The 23591-nt window shown below is 49.1% G+C and overlaps 1 protein-coding gene and 1 non-coding gene across 2 annotated transcripts; both read right to left on the minus strand.

The window, feature by feature from the left end:
* Window positions 1-5216: 5216 nt before the first annotated feature.
* On the minus strand, window positions 5217-6533 carry LOC144669497 (somatostatin receptor type 5-like). Its single transcript, XM_078531964.1, has one exon. The coding sequence runs from the start codon at window positions 6521-6523 to the stop codon at window positions 5336-5338; it is 1188 nt and encodes a 395-aa protein (XP_078388090.1). The 5' UTR covers window positions 6524-6533; the 3' UTR covers window positions 5217-5335.
* Window positions 6534-22661: 16128 nt separating this feature from the next.
* Window positions 22662-22791, minus strand: LOC144669874 (U8 small nucleolar RNA). Its single transcript, XR_013573775.1, has one exon. It is a non-coding gene; the product is annotated as a U8 small nucleolar RNA (small nucleolar RNA).
* Between the last annotated feature and the right edge of the window lie 800 nt (window positions 22792-23591).

A 23591-nucleotide genomic window follows, 5' to 3' on the forward strand; every position in this document is an offset into this window, starting at 1 on the left:
GTATCAGGAGAAGATGGCCCACAACAATATAGAAAGGTCGCGGACCAGACAGGGCCCCGCTTGCCTCCTAATCCTCTCCAGATACGAGAAGACACCCTGGAGTTCGACAGCCAAGCGCGCCCCACGTGCAACCGGGTGTGGAGAGGCTGGGTTGCCAGGCGAAGGTCAGAGTGCAGGGCACAGAGGTGAGACTTTCACATTGTGCGACCATTCTAGTGCAGTCTCTTCATTGATGTGAGCCTCGAACCTGGAGTCCCCATTGATCATTGGAAGACGAGGCCACCATGATGCAGATCCCCAATGTCTCACCAGGGTGCCTGGCATGCACAGTGACAGTGTGATGACTTTAACTAATGACATGTCCTTCTTCTCCCGTTTAGGTTCACCAGCAGGCATTCGCTATCCAGACCCCAAAGGGCCACCCCTGACACCGGAGGACCACCGGGTGTCATTGTCACCTGCGTCACACCCGCTCTCTGAAGCAGACACCAGAGCAGATACCAGGACCTCGATGGGCATTAGAGCAGCAGCCACTATCTCCGTGCACATTGGTGAGAGCGGGGGGGTGGTGGAATGGGGGTGGGCGGGGTGGGGTGGGGGAGGGTGGAGGGGTGTTGGGGGAGTGGAAAGGATGAAAAAAAGATTTAGAACATTTTGAAAAGAATTTTTAAGAAGTTAAAAATTTGGGGAAATTGGGGAGATAGGCTTAAGTACTCGAGGTAAGTTTTTGTATTAGAGTGCCCCAGGCAATGTTGACATACCTTTCCTCTGTCGTGTTGAAACTGGTTGGAATCCAATTGATTCAATGCAAGGCTAAGCCAGCAACCATTGAATGGTAAATCAGTCCAGTTTACTTTGCATTTTCCACATGACAGCCTTGTGCAACAATAGTTGTCAAGTTGCAATTGCTCCATGTTAATAAATTAACCTTCAACAGCCTGAAGAAAAGCTTTCATTTATATAGCGCCTTTCACAGCCACTGGACACCTTAAAGTTCCGCTATTTAATTTATTCGTTCAGGGGGTGTGGGCGTCGCTGGCTGGATCAGCATTTATTGCCCACCCCTAATTGCCCTTGAGAGGGTAGTGGTGAGCTGCCTTCTTGAACCGCTGCAGTCCATGCTAGTGAAGTAGTTTTGAAGAGTAGCCACTATTGTAATGTAGGACATGCAGCAGCCCATTTGCGCACAGCAAGCTCCCACAAACAGCAACGTGATGATAACCAGATAATCTGTTTCATTTTTGCATCATGTTCTTTGAGGCTTATATATTCAATACATACACATCCAACCTGAATGTTGCTGAAAAAGAGAGACATGTCGCTGAAGCTTTTCATCTTGCACTCATCAGGACAAATGCAAGAATGCCAAATTTCAAACACTCACAACAAGTTATACTACAGGAGAAAAGGGTGCTGATTGGTTGGCAAGTCAGCTATGGCTATGAGAGACCGCAGAAAGCCCACTGTCCTGACGCAGCATATACCGGGCCCCTCCCTGCCCCCCTCCATTGCCTGGTCCACCAGTGGGACCGATAAAATTTCACCCTTTGTCTTGTCTGAGGTCCGAGAAGTGGTATCGCTGTTAGCACCATCTATAGTACCTTAGATCCTGGGGAAGCCTGTAATGTGGGAAAAGCCTAGTGACCCCTTGTCCTGCGTCACACTGGGAATGTGATGGATGTGTTCCACCTGGTGTAGAGAGCCTCAGTCAGCTCACTGGTATTGTGGAGATGTCGCTGATGTTAATGACTGCAGCCCGGAATGGTGTACAAGTTATTAGCCATGGTGACCTTGATAGCCACAGGCTGTGCTCTCGATGCCTTGGGTTGAGTTGTCAGTTATGGCATCAGTGGGCATCATAGTGGACACCAGGCACGTTGCTCCTGGATGCAGTTGAAGTGTGAAAACCTACTGTGGGTGTCGCCTCCTGTGTAGAGCCCTGTTACCACCTGCCCCACCTTCTCCTCTTTACCCTCTCCTGTCTGCTTTTCTGCTCTCCCTCACCTTCCGGCCCCACATTCCTGGGATGGGAGCGTCCTGTGAGGAGAGATTATGCGTCCAGCTTCTCTGGAGTTTAGAATGAGAGGTAATCTCATTGAGAGATATAAAATTCACAGAGGGCTTGGCAGGGTTGATGCTGAGAGACTTGTAGTAATTATAGTTTTGGGAAACGTAGGACTGTAGCTTTAAGAGTAACCCTGTGTTGCAAAATCACATGACCTGTGTAAACCAATGGGTTAGTAGGGCGGGGAACCTCTACAGGAGAGATCTTTAGTTATAGAGTTTGATGCACATGTGTAATTGCTGCTGCTGTCTTGTGAATAAAGTTAAATGTTTCCACTAAGAAAGGTTTTCTGAAGATTAACTCTATAACCAGTCTGCTCCCCTCTGACTGGAGTCTAGAACACAGGGTCACAGTCTCAGGAGAAGGAGTCAGACATTGAGGACTGACATGAGAAGGAATTTCTTCACTCAAAGGGTTGTCCATCTTTAGAATTCTCTACCTGAGAGAACTGCGAATGCTCCTAAGTCGATGAGCATGTTCAAGTCTGAAATTGATAGAATTTTGGACACTATGGGGAAGATTTTTCCCTCGTTGTGTGGGCTTATGGAGGGCGGGCAGGAGAGGTGAGGAAGCTGATCGCCGCCCGCGATTGGGGCTTCACCGCGATTTCACACTGACAGGCGCTCGCAGGGAAAGCTCCCTGAGGCACAGAGCTGTCCCAGGGAGATGAACAGTTTAAAACATGAGAAATAAAGATGTTAAAAATGTTATACAACACGTGACTCTGTCACATGAGCAGGGACATGTCATTGATGAAATGTTTTCGTTTTTATCTCATTTTTAATTGCCGTTGGAAACCTCATCCCTCCCTCGGACGAGGTGTCCTAAAAAAACGCCAAGGTCGCTTTGGCCTTTCCGCCAACCGTTCAATTATCTCTTTAACGGCCTTAATGGGCCTTTTAATTGTCGGCGGGCGCACTGCCGACTCCGGCGCGCGCCCGCCCACCGAAATATCGCACAACTGCGCGGCGACATCGGGACGCTCGCCCGACGCCATTTTGCGTTCAGTCAGGGCCGGGCGCGCGCCCGCCCAGCGAGCTAAAAGTTCTGGCCTGCGAGGAGATCAAGCGATTATATTGGGCAGGCAAGTGGAGTTGAGGTGGACGATCGGCCAAGATCTTCTTGACTGACAGGGCAGGCTCGAGGGGGCCGTACTACTGCCCCCTGTTTCTCATGTTAAGTGCAGGTCCTTCCGGACCGGGCGTGACTGGGCTAAACGGGTCCCAAAAGCACCTCACCCTCGACAAAGAACCGTCCTCAGGAGTCACAGCCGCTGGCCAAACGGACAAAATAGCCATTAAGAGAAAAAAACGGTCCAGCAAGTTAAACAGCAGCCCACGGGGACAAAAGCATCACCTTCATCGGGAGGGTGGTCCCTTCGCATTGAGGCACTGCAGGCTTGCTGACAGTTAGCGCCGGGATTTGCTGGTGGGCTTTATCAGTCAAGTTTTGGGGCAAACGAATGACTGATAAAGATCCTACAACTCGTGCCGGGCCCTTATTTAACGATTGTACATCCAGCGCCTGCCCCTAGGGACTGCCTACAGGCAGGCCAATCCAACATGGCGGGTGGCGTGGCAAGGGTCAGCGCAACACCACCCGCTATACAAGACGCAGCAAACCAAGACTCAGCATGACCAGTTCCTCTGGCAAAATGGTCCCTCACAGCCCGGCGGTGGGGTACATACATGCCAATTGTTTTTAACTGCTGGCGGTACACAATGCTCTCAGCGGCAGCGCCAACATTTCCACCATCTTGCAAGCGGAAGGATAACAGGGGTAGATAAAGGGGAAGCAGTGGGCGGGGTTTTTGTTCTTGCAGGAGGCATTCAACAAGGTACCGCGTCGGGAGGACGTGAGGGTCCCTGAGACGGTGCCGGGGAGATCGACCAGCCATGAGGGGATTGAGCCGCAAGGTTAGGCTACAGAAGGCGTGGCAGTTCTCCTTGGAGCACAGGAGAGATTTGATGGAGACGTACAAGATCAGGTCAGCAAAGGAAAGCTGTTCCCGAGAGCTGGTGGCACAGAGGGGACACAGGTGCAGGGCTGTGGGCAAGAGACACAAGGTTGCGGGGGGGGGTGGGCGGGAGGGTGGATTGCTCGACAAAAAGCAGGCATGGACTCGAAGGGCCGAATGGCCTCCTCCTGTGCCACTATAACTTTCTCCGTCACTGTGAAGCTTCAAAACTAGACCCTGGAAGAAAAAAAAACTTCACCTGTCAAATATCCTCCTTGTGACTGTTATACACACTTGATTTTAGTTTAGCCTCAGGCAACACTTCACCCGGGCAAAGAAATCTTCCCTGTTGACATTTTTGCCACATATAGAATAGAAAGGAATCCTTCCCTCCCTTCCCCTCACTGGGAGTGCTGATTGAGTTTCTCGAGCTGACAGATGACAAACAATTAACTGGTCGCTTGATGGGTTTTAATCAACCAAGGACAAAGACAATCACAATGATAACTGTTATAAAACCATTTGGCATGCATAAGGTACCTGGCAATGCGGCACAGGTATTTCTGCAGTGCAGTGTATATATACCGTGTAACAATGCAGACACGCGATCCAGATCTAATCTACAAAAAGGCTGCACACATCACTGGGTAACAAAGCTCGTGAAGTGTATCCTTGAACAATTCAAATGAGCAGGTTCTCTCCCTCTGTGTCAATCTGCCTCACCCTCCCAAACTCGCGTGTCCTCTTGCAGGTTAACGTGCTGTCAAGTGATCCGCTCGGCTAATTGTCCCCTCCCCCCCGCAATATCCACCCCCCCCCCCACCCCTCCAACCCCCCACCCCAACCCCACCCATCCTCCTGAAGACTTGGACCCAACCTCAACTTTGGCACCAACAGGTCCGTGACTGTGGAACTGTCCCCCAGTGAGAGTCCATGCTGGGGCATATATTAGGGATTGGGTTAACAACTGCCCCACGGCCCTGTTTCTTGATGCCCACTTGTCTTGTGGTGCGGCACAAGAGCTTGGGGGGAAACCTTGGCATCAAACCCTGATTGACATTTGCCACCCCTCTCCCACCCCCCCCCCCCCCAACCCACAAACTAGGGGCACTGAGGCCAATTGTAGCACCACCCCACTTTTAAATGAGGCATGGACCACAGTGTGAGCAAAAGGACCTCTCCTAATATATCCTGTTAACTCCATACCAGGGGGTGCAATTCCCGTTGAGGTAATTGGCCTAGAAGGTTTAATAAATTCAGATTTATTCGACTACAGAGAAGGAACATGGGCAGTCACGATATTTCACAATAGCTTACAAGTCACTGATCTCCAGTGTCCCATTTTTGGCTGAGTTAGGTAAGATTTCGTTGGGGATCTTCTGCTCCGAGCTGATGCCCAGCAGGCTCTCTTGCGCCTGAGCGTTCTGGGCAATATTGTGGATATGCCGCATCTCCAAGAAGGTGCTGCTTGTCCCTCTGCTGCCCGGGTTCTTGTCGTCCACTTTCCTGGTGGCGCGGCACAGGATCTTGTGGAAGCCTTGCTTGAAGTTGTCCGAGAGGAAGCCGTAGATGATGGGGTTGGCGCAGCTGTTGGCGTACGACAGCACCACCACGAAGAAGTAGAGGCCCACCAAGGCGGGCTCCGAGGGCATGGTGGACACCAGGTTGACTATGTTCATCACGTAGAAAGGCAGCCAGCAGAAGACGAAGACGGCCACCACGATGACCACCATCCAGGTCACCCGGCGCTCTGATTTCTTCCTCTTGGTGGAAGTAGCCCTCACCTTCTTGCCAGAGGACTTCACCTTGATCACAATGAGGAGGTAGCAGAGGCAGATGACCAGCAGAGGAGCAAAGAAGCCCAGGGTGGCTGTGTAAATGATGAAAGCCGTGGACCAGATGATAACGGGCTCTGGCCAGTTGATGTTGCAGGTGTGCATGCCAGTCTTCACATCTGAGAAGATGACAACTGGAAGGACCACCACGAAGGAGACAGCCCAGACCATGGCGTTGATGATCTTGGCCACATGGGATTTGCGCCACTTGATGGACTTCATGGGGTGGACCACCGCAAAGTACCTGTCGATGCTCATGACGGTGAGGCAGAAGATGCTAGTGAACTGATTGATCCCGTCCACCGTCATGACCAGCCGGCACATCAACGAGCCGAACGGCCAATAGGACAAGGCATTCTGAATGGCGAGGAAAGGCAGGCCTAGCATGAAGAGCTCGTCAGCTATGGCCAGGTTCAAGATGTAGAGGTTGGTGACGGACTCCATTTTGGCGTAGTGAAGGATGACGTGGATGACAAGAGTGTTGCCACTGAGTCCAATGACACACACGGTGAAGTATATGGCTGGAATCAGTATGGCGCCTCCACTGGGCATGCCTGAAGGCTCCGAGGTGCTGTTACTGGATATGTTTTCGATATAAAGCGTCGGAATGCTGTAAAATAAAGGACTTGCCGAAGGTGTCACAAGATAGGATAGAGGTTTCTCCATTGCTTCCCGGGTGTGTCCAGCTACAATGGATTCCTGAAAAAACAAAACCAAATTCATATTAGCGAAGCCCAAACTGAACCATGTTTATTCATTCTAACTATGTTACTCCAGGTTAACACTCCTGGTTTAGTCATGGTAATCATGTTACTCCATAGTTATCTCTGTTAACCATGTTAATCTATATTACTCCATAATCCATGTTACTCCATGTTTGGTCATGCCTATTTGGTAACTTTCCACTGACTGAAAGGAAAAAAAAGGTTTTTCCTTCTTTATTCTTTCAAGGGATGTGGGTGTCGCTGGCCGGGCCCAGCATTTATTGCCCATCCCTAATTGCCCCTTGAGAAGGCGGTGGTGAGCTGCCTTCTTGAACCGCTGCAGTCCATGTGGTGTAGGAACACCCACAATGCTGTTAGAGAGGGAGATCCAGGATTTTGACCCAGTGGCAGTGAAGGAACGGCCGATATATTTCCAAGTTGAGATGGCGAGTGACTTGGAGGGGAACTTGCAGGTGGTGGTGTTCCCATGTATCTGCTGCCCTTGTCCTTCTAGGTGGTAGATGTCACGGGTTTGGAAGGTGCTGTCAAAGGAGGCTTGATGAGTTGATGCAGTGCATCTTGTAGATGGTACACACACTGCTGCTACTGTGTGTTGGGGATGGAGGGGGTGAATGTTTAAGGTGGTGGATGAGGTGTCAATCAAGCGAGGCTGATTTGTCCTGGCTGAGGTCAAGCTTCTTGAGTGTTGCTGGAGCTGCCCTCATCCAGGCAAGTGGAGAGTATTCCATCACACTCCTGACCTGTGCCTTGTAGGTGGTGGTCAGGCTTTGGGGAGTCAGGAGGTGAGTTACTCTCCGCAGAATTCCCAGCCTCTGACCGAGTGAGAGGTTAAACAGAGGATCCACCAAAATTTTGCTTTAGTATCTGATCCTGCCACTCAAAAAGTTCTCCTGGTGCACTGGCCAACGTTCCACTCTCAACCAACACCAGCAAATACAACAACCTGCATTTATACAGCACCTTTAACGTAGCAAAACGTCCCAAGGTGCTTCACGGGAACGAGCATCCAACAGGGCTTGACAACGAGCCACATAAGGAGTCATTAGGATAGGGAACATCAGTCTTATGGAGCATCTTAAAGGTGGAGAGAGACAGGTAGAGAGTCGGAAATGTTTAGGGACGGAATCCCAGATTTATGACCTTGGCAAAAACAGATTAACAGTTCCTGAAAAGCCGCTGTCTAAGGCCTTTCAGCCATAGTACACCGAGGAGCTGGAAACCATGTAGACCAACCCCCCCACAACCGACCTTGGGCTGTATGCCTGAAATGAAACGTGTACTGTGACTAGCAAGAGTATTGCAATTGTATTGAGGCACCTCTAAGTGGAACATGCTGCAATGGAGAACAGTTGATTTTCATTGCATTTTCTGTCATTTTCAATTTGAAATGTTTTGTAGTGTACTTTTACAAATGTCGTGAATAAGGTGTATTTTTGGAAGAAAGAAATTCCTCAAATCAGAGATATTTCAGCAATGGCTCTGATTGAAAATGGCTCCCAATCTACCCTACACCCACGGCAAGTCAGTGCACACCAGAGTAACTTATTGTGTGAAGTTTTGTGACAATTCAGCCTGATAAGACACAATGACTATGATCGCGTTATTATTTGTTATAATTTTAATTGTAGTCTAAGATTAAATCTGAAATTGAATAAAATTCAGACCTGCAGGCCTGTACATTTTTTTAATGGACGTTGGTTCACGGTTAGTTCATGGGTTCCTGCCAAGGAACATTTCGGAGCTGCATTGCCCAAGCTGGAAATGAATTGGTACAGGTCTTTCGGCAGTGCTGGGAGTAATTTAAGGTGATGGGTTACTAGCGGTATGCTAAATATATTGGGAATAACATCCCATAAATGGGTTATTGCTAATGGAAGTCTCCAGGCATCACTAAGGAGGTAACTTCTGTTACATTCTGTTTGGCTGATCTCAGAAGCAAGGTTAATGTTGGCAACACCATGGCCACAGGTAGAAAGAAAAGGAAGACTTGGGCCAAGGCTTTTCATTGGTCGGGAGTGAGCGGGAGCGGGAGCGGTCGGGAACCCGACTGCCGCCCACGGTCGGCTCTGCGCCACCATTTTACGCCAGCGTGCCAATTAAGGCCCACCCAGCGTAAGATGCGAGCCATAGCGCTTCAGCGCTACCTGTGCGGGCGGGGGGAGGAGGGAGAGTCGGGTCCTGCGCTGCCTCAGGGAGATCGAAGCGGTTTTTAAAAAAAATAAATAAAAAACAATAAAAATTCAATGAAACGTGACTGTGTCACGTGAGATGGGGCACGTTTTTATTGTTCCGAAAAAGTTTTTATGCAATCATTATTAGCTTTAGGAAACCTCATCCCGCTCGTCGATGAGGTTTCCTAAAAAAACGTAAAGGCAGCTTGGCCTTTTCGCCTGCCCCGCCCACCGTTGGGTTGGACAGGGAGCGTAACGTTCACGTTAATTGCCTGTTTAATGGCCTTAATAAACCTGTCAATTATCGGTGGGCGCGCAGCCGACTCCAGCGCCAAACGAAATATCGCGAGGCAGCGCGATGATGTCGGGACGCACGCCCGACATCATCGCGCGTCATTTTACGTCCCGGCCTGTGGGGCCCACCCCCGCACACGGCCAATGTAAAATTCTGCCCTTGCATTTATATAGCGCTTTTCACAACCACCGGTCACCTCAAAGCACTTTTACAGCCAACGGAGTACTTTTTGAAGTGTAGTATCACACCAACTGACACGACGCCAGAGCAAGGGCAATACTCGCTTTTTAAAAATATATATATATACAAGAAAAGACACTGATCGAAAGGTGACAGTAAAGATACAGTAAAAAATACTGCAAAGTGACCCCTTCTGGAAAATTTCTGTATGGATTGTCCTGGGGGACCTGTCCTGAGAGGTTGCCTGGAATTTTGCACCTGGGGGATGTCAAAGTCCATTTCAAAGAGACGCTTGAAAGGAAGGGGTGAGAAATGAAAAGACTGGACTGTTAAATCATTGTGCTTCTGTGAAGATAATGGAAACTGCCACCCAGTCAGCTACAACCCACCCAACACCCAAAAACCATCTCGTGTTGATTCATATCTCACAATGTGTCAAAAGGCTTCTGAGATGAAAGACAAATAGACTTTGGATGCAAGACAAGCCAACTGAATTCCACCTCTGCAGTAAGTTTAAAAACTGGCTTCAGCAAGCGGGAAGAAAGGAAAAAGACAATCGCCCCTGTAGAGACAAACAAGCCATCTCTCTCTCTCTCTCTCTCGCTCTCTCACTCTCCCCGGAAACCACCAAATGGTGTCTTCTTCAACAGAGTGCGAAACTGAACAAAGCTAACTCCTGAGTCCAATCGAAATCGCCTAAGGCAATAAGGCTGCAGCCCCAGGTTTAGTGACTCATCCCTCGAGCACCTTTTGGACACCATGGAGGCCCGCTGTGAGTCCTCTACCCCCACTCTGCCTGCAGGAGGGGCAGCGGCATCACCAATCCAGCATGGGAGGCGGTGGCAGCGATGGGCAGTGCCAATACCCTGCAAAAGAGGACAGCCACCCAGTGCCGCTACAGGGTGAATGGTCTCATCCGTTCTGCCAGGGTAATTCACTCCTCTCATCACTCTCAACTCACACGCTCACTAACCCATCACACATCCACAGGGATCTCACACCTCAACATCACTAACTCTCACACACACCCTCACATCCCCATCAGGCTCATATCCTCTGGAGCTCACATCCTCATCCCGTCCATGGCTCCGCTCACCACACAAACATTCCACTCAGTGCCATGTGTCCTGCTCACACTCTCTCCATCTGTTTTCATGCAGGAGAAGCTGGCTCACATCAGCAGGAAGAGGTCCCAGACCAGGGGTGGAGTTGCCCACATTAGGCCCCTCACTCACTGTGAGGAGTTGACATCGCGCTGACTGGTGAGGGTGTGGGCTGTGCCTGCGGTGACAGTGAGTTTGGCGCAAACACTCGTGAGGACTGCACCACATCATCCCTCTCTCACTGTAACTGTGAGTGTCTCTCTCTCTCTCCTGCTTGTGACTCTGCTGCCGTGCACTAATTATTTTTACTTCAGTTCACAGGGAGCTCTGCCAAGTGACCAACACCCTCAGCCAGCCAGTCCCTCAGCTCCATCCAGGTCCTCACCTCCAGCCAAGAGGACACCTCCTCCATTGAAGAGCTGGAAATAAGCAGCCTGGAAGACCCATCACAGCGCTTACCCACACCCTCCACCAGCACAGAGACACACACCCCAGTGGGACCTAGATCTAGAGCAGGCTCGGGTTCCCAATCTGGTGGTCACCGCACGGACACGGGTCCACAGCAGGAGGAGGCAGGTTCAGCCGAGCTCCCCGGCACTCGGAGGGCTGCTGGGGAAGAGGCGTCTGTGAGGCCCGAGTCAGATGACGAGCCTCTGGATTCAGCCTCCCAACTCATCCTGGAGAGTCAGCGGAAGGTGGGGGAACATCACGCAGAGCTGTCGGGAGCCCTCAACAGAGTGGCACGTGAGTCGGAGGAGTGCGTCCGCCTGCTCTCTGATGAAGTGGTGCCCACATGTGCACATATGGAGGTCTCCATGGGGAGGATGGAGGATGCCATGGAGACCCTGGTCCAGCAGGACGTGGAGATGCGCACAGACCTGCACTCCATCGCGGGACCCATGGGTGAGTTCCTGCAATGGCAACGTAAGAGGGAAATGGGGCACCTCGACACCCTCTCCAGGTGCTCCTTCCCCTCAAGGAGTCAGGCCGGGGCCCCCAGGCACCCGAAGGGAGGAGGAGCAGCAGCTGGACACCCCTGGGTCATCCACTCAGGAATTTCAGAGGCTGTCCTCTCCCTCCAGGTCCCCTTTGCCTGTGACCCCCTCAACCTCAACCTCTGTCACCACAGGGAGTGCAGCTGGCCAATGAGTGATTCTGGAGGGAGAAGTATGTGTGTGCGTGTGTGTGTGTGTGTGGAGCAGGGCCTATCGGAGCCTCGGGCAAGCACTCTCCATGCATGCGGATCCTTCACGTATCAAACTCACCTCAGTGTCCGCAGCATTTTGAATGATGCCTGCTGGGGTTCGCTTTCAGTTGTCCATCTGAGCTGACCTGCATCTCCACCCAACCAATGATCACACTCCCATACAGCACCTGATCTCGCCCGACCTGTCTGTTGTTTTAGTCAGCATGGTGGGATTCAGCTTTTCATTCGCTCCCCCAGTCTTTCCCCCTCCCCCAGTCACCTTTACCCTTTGTCCCATCACTGTTGACCCCTCCCTCCAGCATCACCTTCCCCCTCCCCTCCATGGGTGTCCAGGTGAACGTGCGCATTCCCTTCCTTCCCGAAAATCCCACCCCAATTCACATTAACCTTCGCTCTCCGCCAACCTCACCCCCCCGACACCTTCGTTCCCCCCTCCCAACCTCACTCCCCCCGACACATTCATTCCCCCCTCCCAACCTCACCCCCCCGACACCTTAGTTCCCCCCTCCCAACCTCACCCCCCGACACCTTCGTTCCCCCCTCCCAACCTCACCCCCCCCGACACATTCATTCCCCCCTCCCAACTTCACCCCCCCGACACCTTCGTTCCCCCCTCCCAACCTCACCCCTCCAACACATTCGTTCCTCCCCCCGCCAACCTCACCCCACCCCCGACACATTCGTTCCCCCCTCCCAACCTCACCCCCCCCGACACATTCATTCCCCCCTCCCAACTTCACCCCCCCGACACCTTCGTTCCCCCCTCCCAACCTCACCCCTCCAACACATTCGTTCCTCCCCCCGCCAACCTCACCCCACCCCCGACACATTCGTTCCCCCCTCCCAACCTCACCCCCCCGACACCTTCCCCCCCTCCCCCACCCAACACCTCTTCCACTCCCAGCCCCCGCTACATCTCAGTTCATAACACCCTTGCCTTTGAATCAGAGGGTTGGGGGTTCATGTCCCACTTCCGGAAACCAAGAACTGTGATTGTACTCGAAAGAGTTGCAATCTGTGACTGTTGATAACTCGAAAGAGTTTCCTCTCCCAAACACAGCTGGACCTTCCTCTCCACCCCCTCGACCATCATCCGTTGTGAGCAGACCCTCAACGGTGACTTTCCAGCTTCCGTGAGCTGCTTCGTAGCTGAGCCGTGTCCGTGAGAATCCACCCAGCCATGGACGTTCCTCCAGTTTGCTGTTGGTGCCGATCTCCAGTATCTTCTGCCCCTCAGATGTCTGCGATGTGGGTAAGTCCCCACTGCCGCACGTCACACTTATCAAGACGTGTTCTGCACCGGCGTGTTTTCCCGCCAACGTGGGTGGACGATCCAGCCAGGGGCAGGGGGTGCGGGGGGCTGAGTCCGGCATATCAATGATATGCAGATGATATGCAGATGATATGCAGATGATATGCAGATGTATTACAATGAGGGTCCCGACGTCCGATGGCGGGGAACGCAGCCCGCCATTGACAGGCTGAGTGGACAATTGCAAACGACACCATGAAACCGATTTCTGGCCTTCTCGCTCAGGCCGCCAAACAGGCCCAACGCCAGCGGGCATGGGCGACCCCGCCCCTGGGGTGAGCCCAGAACCGTGGGTCTCAGAGGTGGCAGTAAAATGTGGACTGAGAAAACGCCAACCTCTCCAAAGAGAAAGCTGTTTGAGAGACTGAACTTGGCTCTGACCATTCGTTAACCTCACACTTATCCACGTTAAACTCCACCAGCCAAATTTTGGCCCATTCACCTAACCTGTCCATATCCATTTGTAAATTTCTTATCTCTTCATTGCAACTTATTTTCCCACCTACTTTGGTGTCATCTGAAAATTTAGCTATAGTACCTTCTATCCCTGAATCCAAGTCATTAACATAGATTGTAAACAGTTGGGGCCCAAGGACTGAACCCTGTGGCACCCCACTAGTTACAGTTTGCCATCCAGAAAAAGATCCATTTATCCTGACTCTCTGCTTTCTGTTGGTTAGTCAATTCTCTATCCAAGCTAATATATTACCCCTAACTCCGTGTGATCTTGTCTTGTGTATTAATCCTTTGTGCGACACCTTATCAAAGACCTTCTAGAAATCCAGATGTATTACAACTACAGGATCCCCATTATCCACTTTGCTTGTCACAACTTCAAAGAACTCTAGCAAATTAGCCAAACACTATTTACTCTTCATAAAACCATGCTGACTCTGATGGATTGCATTTTGACTTTCCAAATGCCCCATTACTACTTCCTTAATAATGGATTCCAACAATTTCCCAACGACAGACTTTAAACTAACTGGTCTATAGTTTCCTACTTTCTGACCCCCCCCTCCTTTTTGAATAAGGGTGTTATATTAGCATGTTTCCAATCCACTGGAACCTTTCCAGAATCCAGGGGATTTTGGAATATTATAGCCAATGCATCCAGTATCTCCACTGCCACTTCCTTTAAGACCCTGGGATGTAGGCCATCAGGTCCTGGGGACTTGTTATCCTTTAATCCCAATGGTTTGCTCAGTACTTTTTCTCTAGCGATGGTGATTGTTCTAAGTTCCTCCTTCTCTATACTCTCTGCACTACCTGTTACTATTGGGATGGTACTAGTGTCCTCCACCGTGAAAACTGAGGCAAAATATTGATTAAGCGTCACTGCCGTTTCTGCCTTCCCCACTATTAACTCCCCAGTCTCATCCTCCAAGGGACCAACATTCACTTCAGCTACTCTCTTTCCTTTTATATACTTGTAGAAGCTTTTGCTCTCAGTTTTTACATTTTGCGCTAGTTTTCTTTCATAATTTACCTTTGCTCTTTTTATTATTTTTTTATAATCCTTTGTTGATCTTTAAAAGTTTCCCAATCTTCCAGCCTGCCACTGACCTTTGCAATTTGATATACCTTAGTTTTTGCCTTTAAGTTATCTTTAACTTCCTTGCTTAGCCATGGATGCTTTTTCCCCCCTCTTACCATCTTTCTTCCTCTTTGGAATATATTTTACTTGGGAGGAATTGAATATCTCCTTAAATATCTGCCACTGTTCATCAACTGTCCTACCTTGTAGTCTTCCTGCCCAGCCCACTAGGGTAAAATCTGCCCTCATGCCTATGTAGTTACCTTTGTCCAGGACACTAGTGTGGGACTCAAGCTTCTCGCTCTCAAACTGAACTTGAAATTCTATCATGCTATGATCACTCTTCCCTAGAGGATCCTTTACTATGAGATCATTAATTAATCGCATCTCATTACACAAAACCAAATCCATAATAGCCTCCTCCCTGGTTGGTTCCACAACATATTGCTCCAAGAAACAATCTCCCTCGAGGCTACCCTTGCCAATTTGATTAGTCCAGTCTACATGGATATTAAAATCACCCATGATTATTGCCGTGCCTTTCTTACATGGTCCCAGTATTTCCTGGTTTATACTGTGCCCTATTGCTGAGCTACAGTTTGGGGACCTATAGATTACTCCCACCAGGGACTCCTTTCCTTTGCTATTTCTTATTTCTACCCAGGCTGACTCTATGTCTTGCTCTCCAGTGCCTATATCATTCCTCACTATAGCACTGATCTCTTCCTTTACCAACAAAGCCACACCACCTCCTTTTCTATCCTGCCTATCCTTCCGAAACACTGAGTACCCTTGGATATTCAACTCCCAAACCTGTTCTCCCTGTAACCACGTCTCAGTAATCGCCACCAAATCATACCTATTTATACCTATTAAAGTCACCCATGATTACAGTTCTACCCTTATTGCATGCATCTCTAATTTCCTGTTTAATGCCTTCCCTTACATTTGGGACCTATAGACAACCCCCACCAATGTTTTCTGCCCCTTGGTGTTTCTTATCTCCACCCAAACAGATTCCACATCATGATTTTCCAAGCCAATAGCCTTCCTCACTATTGCATTGATTTCCTCCTTTACTAACAGTGCTACACCACCTCCTTTCCCTATTTGTCTGTCCTTCCTAAATATTGAATACTCCTGGATGTCCAGTTCCCATCCTTGGTCACCCTGCAGCCATGTCTCTGTAATTGCAACTGTATCATAACCATTTATATCTATTTGCGCTGTTAATTCATCTACCTTATTGCGAGTGCTCCACGCATTAAGATACAATGCCTTTAGACTTGTCTTTTTAACCTTGTTAGTCATCTTAGCTTTATTTTGCACTATGACCCCATTTGTTTCTCACCCTTGTTTTTTCTGCCTTCCACTTTTGCTTCTTACTTTTCTGTCTTTCGTTCCTATTCTTGTTTCCCCCTCCCCTGTCTCCCTGCTCAGGTTCCCATCCCCCTGCCATTCTAGTTTAAACCCTCCCCAACAGCACTAGGCCTTTATTCACTGGAGTTTAGAAGAATGAGAGGGGATCTCATCGAAACAAAATGTATAAAATTCTGACAGGGATGGACAGACTGGATGCAGAGATGATGTTTCCTCTGGCTGGGGGGAGGGTCTAGAACAAGGGGTCACATATATTTAAGAAGGAAATAGATAGATCTCTGGACTCTAAAGGTGTCAAGGGGTATGGAGAGAGAGCGGGAGTACGGCGTTGAGATAGACAATCAGCCATGATCATATTGAATGGCGGAGCAGGCTCGAAGGGCCGAATGGCCTACTCCTGCTCCTATTTTCTATGTTTTTAAGAGTCAAGCACATTGCTGTGGATCTGGAGTCACATGTAGGCCAGACCAGGTAAGGAGGGTAGATTTCCTTCCCTAAAAAGGGGCATTAGTGAACCAGGTGGGTTTTTCTGACAATTGACGGTAGTTGTCATGGTCACCATTACTGCTGGTGGTGTGATAATGTCTCAGCCTTTCACCTGGACTGGTGAAAATTCAGGCGAGACAATAGTTGCTAAGTGGAAGCCAGCCGCTTTGAGTATAAACCACGACCGGCAAACTGAGCACAGTAAATTACTTTTAAACAGTTTAAAAATGCCGAGCGCTTTTAAACAACAGCCAGCGGTTTAACACCTTTCCTATGGAGTATTTTCCAAAAATATACACTTAACTTCGGTTCAACAAGCCCTAGCCATAGGACCTACATTATTATGCCTTAGAATTTATTACATGGTGGAATTCTAGGGGCTCTGAGGGAAGGGCAACATTAATAGGGGCACTTCTAACGATCTATCACCAAATCTCACTGGTTTATTCAATGAATTCTTAGACCGTTAAAGCCCTCCAGGGGCTGTGCAGAGAGACTGACACTACCAGGCCTGCGCAGGATGGGAGGAGATGAAGAGGGGAAGAAAGGAGAGGAAAAAGATAGAAGCTTAGTAGGGTTAACAACTCCAACTGCCCCACCCAGTCAAATAGCTTCTTTCACCCCCCCCCATTTCCAATACTTTGAACGCTTTTGTTTATTAGTTATAAAAGGATCATTTTTTTTTAAAAAAAAACCCACTATGCCCCGAGGATTATCCTCCTGGATGTTGCCCATGTCCAAGAGATGGATTTTTAATTCCTCCAGACTCCAGGACAATCCTGGAGGGTTGGCAACCCTGAGGGATAGTAGTAGAGGAACGTGGTGGTGGTGGGGGGGGGAAGTTTTAAGTGGGCGTCCTACATTCAGATTCCCCTCAGGCTTACTACTCAACAGCTTTTAATCCCCTGCACGTTTTTATTTTGTTGCAATGCCCCTGGGCATTACAATCTTGAGTCAAGAATTTGCCCAGCGTTAGGCTGCCTTACGAAAGGGTCTGGCAAAACCCGGGAAACTTGAGTCCCATTAATGGATGTTCCTTCAGGAATCAGACGAAATAATAATTAAGGTGGAAAAAGATAACGAGAGACAGGTTCGGAGCTAACAATAGCAGGCCAATGCTCATATATTTCTTCCCAGAGATCTGTCACCCGTTCATCATCTTGGGACGTCTGATTGTTAATTGACGTCGCTCTAAGTGAATCTGTTCCGGATGGTTCTACGATTTCACTTTCGCTTATTAAAACGTCATCATTGATCTTGAGGGAAGTGAAAGCCAGCTTGCGTTAAACTGTTTCGAAGGGTCGGGGAAAGTGCTTCCCAGGATCGTGACAGGTTTAGCTGACACGGGCTCCTGCAGGAGCGTTTTGACAGGTCTGCCTGCACACTTTGAGGGCATCGCTGGCATATTTCACAGGTCTGTGTGTGTGCCAGTGTATTTTGACACGCTTGCCTGTGTGTTTTGAAGGGTGTGTCGAGGGAGTTGTCTGTTCTGGTGGAGTTGCTGATGCTACTTTTGGCAGCTTTGCCGGCCCGTTTTGAGGGGTTTGTTTGGTTGGGTTTATAACCCAATACAAATGGCCGAAATGGTGGTGTAGTGGTATTGTCACTAGGCTGGTAATTCAGAAACCCAGGATAAGGCTCTGGGGACCTGGGTAGAAATTCAATAAAAATCTGGGATTAAAAGTCTAATGATGACACATGAAACCATTGGTGTAAAAACCTACCTGGTTCCCTAATGCCCTCTAGAGAAGGAAACCTGGTCTGGCCTACATCTAACTTCAGGTGCCCACAATAATGTGGTTGATTCTTAAATGGATGTGGGCAATAAATGCTGGTTGAGTCAGTGATGCCCACATCCTGTGAATGAATAAAACCAAAAAGCATATTGAAAGGCTCAGGTTGAAGAGTTCACAAGTGCATTTTGGATGCAAATACGCCTTGAAGGAGTTAGCAACATCAGTCTTTGAATTTGGCTCCATCTCACCCTCTGACGAAAGGTCATCGACCTTGAAACGTTGACTGTTTCTCTCTCCACGGATGCTTTCCAGCATTTTCTGCTTTTATTTCTGATTTCCACCTGCGGTGTTCTGCTTTGGATTTGTCTCCTTGGAGAGGGGGATTGATTCCTGTTCTGGCTCAGGTAGGACTTAGGGCCTGAATCCTCACCCTGCCCCTGGGAGAGTGGGAGGCAATGGCAAACCGAGAAAGACTGCGCAAGTCCTGATACGTCTGCGGAAGGGGGAAACCCAGTAAAACTCGGAAAGAACAGGTAACGGCCTGAACTGGCCTTGTATGTTTTAAAATGGAATTCTGGTTTGGACCAGTACCTGCCATTTCCAAGTCTCACTGTTCTTTCCTTCTGGAAATGCCCTGTGAATCTGTACGCCCACACTCACTCTATTCTCGCTACCCCAACTCCACACTTAATCTTCCCGATCCTGGACGTGAAAGGTTGGCATCGAACCCAATTAATAATTAGCTCGGCCGGCTTCTATCTCCCAGTTTGAAATGCTGTTTGTACGGAGGTACAGTCGCAAATGTCGATAACTATTTACAGATTACACAAATCGCGGCTTCCTGTTTGGACAAAACGAGGAGAAGCAAACACATTTTGTGGTCATGTTCAAGGGTGAGATACGCATGGTTGCTTTGGAGTGTCGCCAAAATTGTAGGAGAAGGGCACTTAACTAATATAAACACAAATAGTTGGGCAACAAGCTCCTTGGAGTCATAGATTAGAATGGGCCCCATTAAAATGATCATGAATCCAGGCCTCCCAATCTGATTCCTCCCCAGGTAAATGACAGTCTTAAGATATTTATTGCTGCAGCTCCGATGTCCCCTTGTGTTATTATCCAATAAAAAACTGTCTGTTTCCTCATTCATGTCTGACTGCCAGCTGGTTAATAGCTGTGGCAGCTGTCTGGATAGTTTGTGGAGGCAACATCAGGAGGAGTCATTTATACCACAAACTCTCTAACTGTCTGATTTTGCTGCCTAGTTACAGCCTGATGGTGCAATACTGGGACTATTTCACACATCTGCTGAGAGACCCACTTGCCTGGATGAGTGCAGCTCCCACAACTCTCATGAAGCTCAACACCATCCAGGACAAAGCAGCCCCGCTTGATTGGCACCACATCCACCACCTTAAACATTCACTCCCTCCACCACCGACGCACAGTAGCAGCAGTGTGTACCACCTACAAGGTGCACTTCAGCAACTCACCAAGGCTCCTTCGACAGCACCTTCCAAACCCGCGACCACTATCACCTAGAAGGACAAGGGCAGCAGACACATGGGAACACCACCACCTGCAAGTTCCCTTCCAAGCCACTCACCACCCTGACTTGTAAATATACAAGTCCATCAGGCAGTGGTCTACACATAACATCTTAGAGGCCCTGCGGGAAAAGGAGAGGGTGGATCCTGTGGGATGGTTCCCCGAGCAGATTGTCAAAGTGAAAGACGCTCTTTGGTCTGCCCGAAACTTGTTGGTCTTCCAGCGCAAAGAGTTGTCCCTGACCGAGTGTTGCGGACTGGCACATTCCAAGGACCAGGACTACGTGCTGAGAGACACACTAAAGCTTGGGGCAGCCGCCGCAAAGGCGCAATGGGGAAAGGTCGCTGTCTAAGACCTTTCTGCCATAGTGCACTGAGGGGCTGGGAACTGTTGAGAGCCCCTCGGGCTGTACAGCTCAAAATGAATGTAGGCAGTGAATACTAATTATATTATAATTGTATTGAAGCATCTCAGAGTGCAACATGATGTATGTTGGTAACTCCAATCCCATTGTCTGATTGTCTGCATTGACCATATTGAAATGATTGTAATATTCATTGATTGTATCGATACACCTTGTGATCCATGTGTAAAAGTTGAATCTGATTGTACTTATGTGATGGTGATTTTGAAATGATTTGGAATGTTCTTCCAGATATTTTATGAATAAAGTATATTTTTCAAAATAAAATCACCGTTCCTTCACTGTCGCTGGGTCAAAATCCTGGAACTCCCTCCCTAACAGCACTGTAGGTGTACCTACACCACATGGACTGCAGCGGCTCAAGAAGGCAGCTCACCACCACGTTCTCAAGGGCAACTAGGGATGGGCAACAAACATTGGCCCAGCCAGCGACACCCACATCCCGTGAGAGAAAAAAAATATTGGCCCCATGGCCAACTCCTTCACATTAAGAGTCCCTTAAAGGGTGATCGACACTCATTCTGATCAAGGGACATATTGGAAAAATAGTGAGCCATTCGGCCCATCAAGCCAGTTCTACCATTTTGTTAGCCATTTGATTTGACCAGTTACTAGTCTGCCCTGAGTCAGCTGGATTCAATGAGAGTGGTTGTTGAGGTGGGGCAGGCTGGCAAAGAGAGGGGGCATTCATGAACAAACTGACTCGAGTCCTGGCTGGCCTCCCACATTCTACCCTCAGTAAACTGGAGGTCATCCAAAAATCTGCTGGCCATGCCTGAACTCGGAGCAAGTCCCTTTCCCCTACCACCCCCTGTGTTCGCTGACTTACACTGACTCTTGGGTCAAGCAACACCTTGATTTTAAAATTCTCACCTATTTTCGAATCCCTCCATTTTCTTGGCCCCCTTCCCTATCCCTGTAATCTCCTCCAACCCCACAGCCGTCCTCCAGATATCTGCACTCCTCTAATTCTGGCCTCTTGTGCTTTCCCAATTAAAATTGCTCCTTTAGTAGTCCTGAAAAAAGGGGCAAGTTGAAGTTTTGCATCTTGCCAAAAGCCAATACCAATATCCCCTTATGTTGCCATTCTTATGAGTGTCCTGGTGAGTGCAAGATGAAAATCTTCGACATTTCTCTTTTTTCAGCAATATGACCAAACATCTATTTAAAATTGCTCCACCATTTGTGACCACGCCCTCAACTGTCTAGGCCCTAAACTCTGGAATCCCCTCCCTACACCTCACTTTCCTCATTTACCACACTCCTTAAAACCTAGCACTTTGACCTTAAGCTTTTGGTCACCTGACTTAATAGTGGCTCGGTATCATTCTTTGCTTTATAATACGAGCATACAAACAAGGGGCAGGAGTAGGCCATTCAGCCCCTCGATCCTGCTCTGCCATTGAATAAGATCATGGCTGATCTGATAGTAACTGATAGTAACGATCCTGTGAAGCGCTTTGGGACATTTCATCACGCTAAAGGTGCTATATAAATACAAGTTGTTGTAAAATGGCTGCCGCAGTTAACAAAATGGCTGAGTTCAGCCCACAGACCCGAAACGTTAACTCTGTTAACGTTAACACGGTGGAGAATGCTTTGGAGATCAGGAGGGTAGAGGGGTCACATTGGGGTGGGAGATCACAGGGTGGGAGTGGTCACAGGGGAGGATTGCCGGGGGTGGGTGGTAGTATTGCAATGGCGGTGGTGGGGGGTGCATTGGAGATCACGGGGTGGGAAGTGGTAGAAAAATTAGGCAAGAGCACCAATAAAGTCAAGAATTAACGGGCACCAATAATGGAGAATGAAGTGGGCACCAGGAAAAGGTCAAAATGGAAAAGGGTCTCCAGCAAGTTGCTAAATAGGTGTGGAATACAATAAAAGAGGAACTCTGACCAATCATCAAGCAAAATATGACACCTTGTCACATCAGGGGGTATTAGGGAGGGAGGGGAGGGGAACCAAAAGCTTGGTCAAAGAGAAGGGAGCATTTTAAAGGAGGAAAGTGAGGTAAAGCGCTGAAGAGGATTAGGGAGGAAATTCCAGAGCTCAGGACACAGGCAGCTGGAGGGATGGCTGCCAATGGTGGAACAATTAAAACCGGGCGGTGCCGATGAGGGCAGAGTCAGAGGAAAGCAGATATCTCCGACGTCTGACGGGCTGGAGGGCGGGGACTTTAAAATTGTGGCGCTGCTTAACTGGGAGCAGAGGCAACAGAGATTGGGATGACCCAAGGCTTAAGAAAGCAAAAACGCTGCAGATGCTGGAAATCTGAAATTAAAAACACAAAAGCGTTGGGAATATTTCCAGCGGGGTCGGGCAGAAACTGGAGAGAAAAAGGCTTGGAGGTTTATTTTATGTCACCAATAACACCTCCAGTATCACCGCCATCAACACCCCCTTCGACCTTTAGTTCATGACACCTTTTGCAACCTCTCCCTTGCCTCCACCTTCTTCTATCCAACTTCCCCTGTTCCACCAGCCCTCCTGCCCCCGAAGGAGAGTCGTAGGGACTCGAAACCTGAACTGCCTTCCTCTCCGCAGTATTGATGCCCCTTGTTGGTAGTGAAGGTTTCAGGTTGGTCACTTTCTAACCAGAACAGAGAGGGGATAAAACTCTCAAGAATCATCCAACCCCAAAACACACATTGTTATTCTTCCTTCCTTTATAGATTAAAAAAAAACACATTGTCAGTATGAATCAGAATGGCCCCGAGGGGTTGTTAGGTCCTCAGGGGTGGGAGCTAGTTAATCACCGGCTCATATCCCCCATTCATCATGTTCTGCAACTCCAAAAGGAGTAACAGGTAAGGATATACCATACTGATAACCAGAGACTTCCAGAGGCCTGAGACCAGTGACAGGCAACACACCTCTAGATCAGGGTGAGCCGCCCCGTAAGTCGCATCGTGTACAGCTTTCTGATGGCTTTTCGCTCCGCCTTGGAAATAAAAGCAGCTCCAATACTTTGAAACGTGTTCCTTTTGGGATCATTTCGCTGTGGAGTTCCGAGCTCCCATAATCCCCGGCGCTCTTCATTTGCATGCCGCGCCGAGGGGGCGGGGCAGACTCGTCATGCAACTACCACGTGGGCGGGGCTACAAGGACAAGTTGGGCATCACGATTGTAAAGGGAAAGAGCTCAACTATTGAGAGAAATCACTTTCTACCAATTTTTAACATTCCTACCAATGCTGTCGAAACGTTAACTACTCTAACTGAGCCTCTTTGGGCTAAAACTTTCACGCTTCTAACCATCACATGGCAGCCAATTTGCACACAGCAAGATCCCACAAACCTGATCGCGACCAGGTAATCGCTTTTAGGGGTGGTGGTCGAGGGGTGTGTTTGGGCCAGGACACTGGGGACAGTTGCCCTGCTCTCCTTTCAATAGTGCCGCAGGATCTTTTAACATCCGCCTGAGAGAGCAGACCGGGCCTCAGCTTCAGTGTCTCGCCTGAAAGACAGCACCTCCGACAGTGCGGCACCCACTCAGAGCTGCACTGGAGGACGGGTTACATACAGGCAGGGTTAATCTCCTAGAGGCCCCAAAGCACGTTACGGCCAATGAAGAAGTTTTGATGTATAGTCGCAGTCTTAAGGTAGGAAAAGCAGCAGCCAATTTGTGCAC

Source organism: Cetorhinus maximus, chromosome 29 (assembly GCF_964194155.1).
Source record: "Cetorhinus maximus chromosome 29, sCetMax3.hap1.1, whole genome shotgun sequence".
Classification (NCBI taxonomy): Eukaryota; Metazoa; Chordata; class Chondrichthyes; order Lamniformes; family Cetorhinidae; genus Cetorhinus; species Cetorhinus maximus.

Bases quoted from the DNA above. Each gene is read 5' to 3' on its own strand.
- LOC144669497 (XM_078531964.1), bottom strand. From the start codon at position 6,523: ATGGAGAAACCTCTATCCTATCTTGTGACACCTTCGGCAAGTCCTTTA.